Genomic DNA, 1,895 nt, shown 5'->3' on the forward strand with positions numbered 1-1,895 from the left:
AAAAAAAAAAAAAAAAAAGGGGGGGGGGGGGGGGGAAGCTTTTCCTAAGTCCAGAAAAATTTACTTTGCTAGCTAGGGCAGGGGTTGGCAAAATACAGCCTGCAGGCTGGATTCAGCCAACCAGCTGACTGGATCTGCCCCAAGGTGGGCACCTACTACAGCCTTCCCACCCCCTCCATATATACCCCCACCTCAACCACACACATCCCACACATTATACAAGAGTAAAATTTTTATTTTGAGCTATTAAGCAATTGCCTCTATATACACCAGGCTAAATATACAAATCAGGACAAAATGTTTTTTGAAATAAAATTAAAAAGTGTGTTATAGTAGCTGCTTGATTTTTAGTATGATTTGTTTTGTTTTGTTTTTTTTTTCCAGTTCCAAGATGGCACGCCCCCAGTAGTACTTTGCAGGCAAAGAAAGGGACTTCTGGTGGCAAAAGGTCAGAGGTTGGGACAGGACTTCTGGTCCCAAGATGGTGACCAGGGAGCGGAAGACTTGCCAAGGGGTAGAGCTACCCTTTTGGCCCTCAACAGCTCAAAGAACTCATTAAGCAACCTTCCAACTGAAATAGATGCCCGCCCCCAAGTTAGGCAGTGTTCAACAGACCCTGGGCTCAGGCTTACATTTTGGAAAATAAATCTTTTTGCTTTGCACAACTGACTTGCTATACCTTCCTTCTACAGCCCACACACAACTCTTTCACATCTGATGACCATCGACAATAATCAACCACTGCCATCTGCTCCAAGCTTATCCCTGGGAGAGTATGGCTATTTCCATCTACCTTCCAAATCCTGCAGGCAACTTCTGAAGACCAGGGATTCAAAACAAGTTAATAACAAGTTTTGCTTACCATTACAATACTCATTCTGTATAAGCATGTGATCATCTTCTGCCCATGCAGAGTAGTATCTCACTACATGAGAATGCTGTCCCAAAACTGCATGTGCATAAACCTCTCTTAAAGCATTTTGCCTGTTATACATAAAAAAGAAGCGAATATTTAGCAGTGTCCTGAAATTAAATTTAGGACAATTATAAGAAGTTGTTACCTATAATCTCTTAAGGGCATGTGAACAATAAGGTAGTAGCCATGCTAATCAGCAAGTGGCTTGAAAAACTAGTATACAAGACTCAACACAAGCTTTATAATCAAGGAAGCCTGCACTGGTGAAAGGGAATACTTACCTCACTACTATAGTATACCCGTATTTTTGAGGCTATCAAAAATCTGGAATTCTCAAAAATCCAGCACTTTTTAAAAATACACTAGGCTGGGGAGTAGCAGCAACTGGTCCCGGAGCAGCAGAGAAGGAAGCTTGCACGAGTGGCTGCTGCCGCCATCTACCACTGCTCTGCATGCAGCCACTGCTTCAGGACCAGCTGCTGCTACCCATGAGCACCCCCCACCTTGCTCCGCAACTGGCCACCGCTCCAATTTCACAAATCTGGAATTTTCATATTTTTGGCAGACACTCATTTCTGAGCATGCTGGATTTATGAGGTTATACTGTATAACCTTAAGGCTAGAGTCTTTTAGTCAAATGTAAAGCCTTCAACAAAATGTAGAAGTAGTGTGATGCCTTAAATTGCCTTCATACAAATGTCAATGTGATGGAGTATTTAACTTTTAATTTTATTTTACAGTGTAAACAAATTTTAATGCTTGGGTACTGCTAGCAAAGTTTTTGTTGTAAACTAAAATGGCACTTCCTCACTAATAGCAAGGTAAAAATGCTCAAAGTGCCTGCAAAAAATCATTGTACTTTGAAAGCACCATTAACATCTAACCTTTAAACATTGCCACCAAAATGTTTCAGAAAAAAAATTAATGAATACAAACCCCTTTTTTTTTTTTTTTTTTTTTTTTTTTTTAACCCAAATGG

General features: G+C 40.5%; 1 protein-coding gene across 2 annotated transcripts in view; it reads right to left on the reverse strand.

The window, feature by feature from the left end:
* The window catches only part of WEE1 (WEE1 G2 checkpoint kinase), a 14,611-nt gene that overhangs the window by 7,662 nt on the left and 5,054 nt on the right, over window positions 1-1,895 (reverse strand). For both annotated transcript variants that reach the window (XM_019519589.1, XM_019519590.1), the window contains exon 4: window positions 863-984. In XM_019519589.1, the coding sequence (XP_019375134.1) occupies window positions 863-984 (122 nt within the window). The remainder of the gene's footprint in view (window positions 1-862; window positions 985-1,895) is intronic.

The sequence above is a fragment of the Gavialis gangeticus genome, unplaced genomic scaffold (genome assembly GCF_001723915.1).
Source record: "Gavialis gangeticus isolate Ggan-Ray unplaced genomic scaffold, GavGan_comp1, whole genome shotgun sequence".
Taxonomy (NCBI): domain Eukaryota; kingdom Metazoa; phylum Chordata; order Crocodylia; family Gavialidae; genus Gavialis; species Gavialis gangeticus.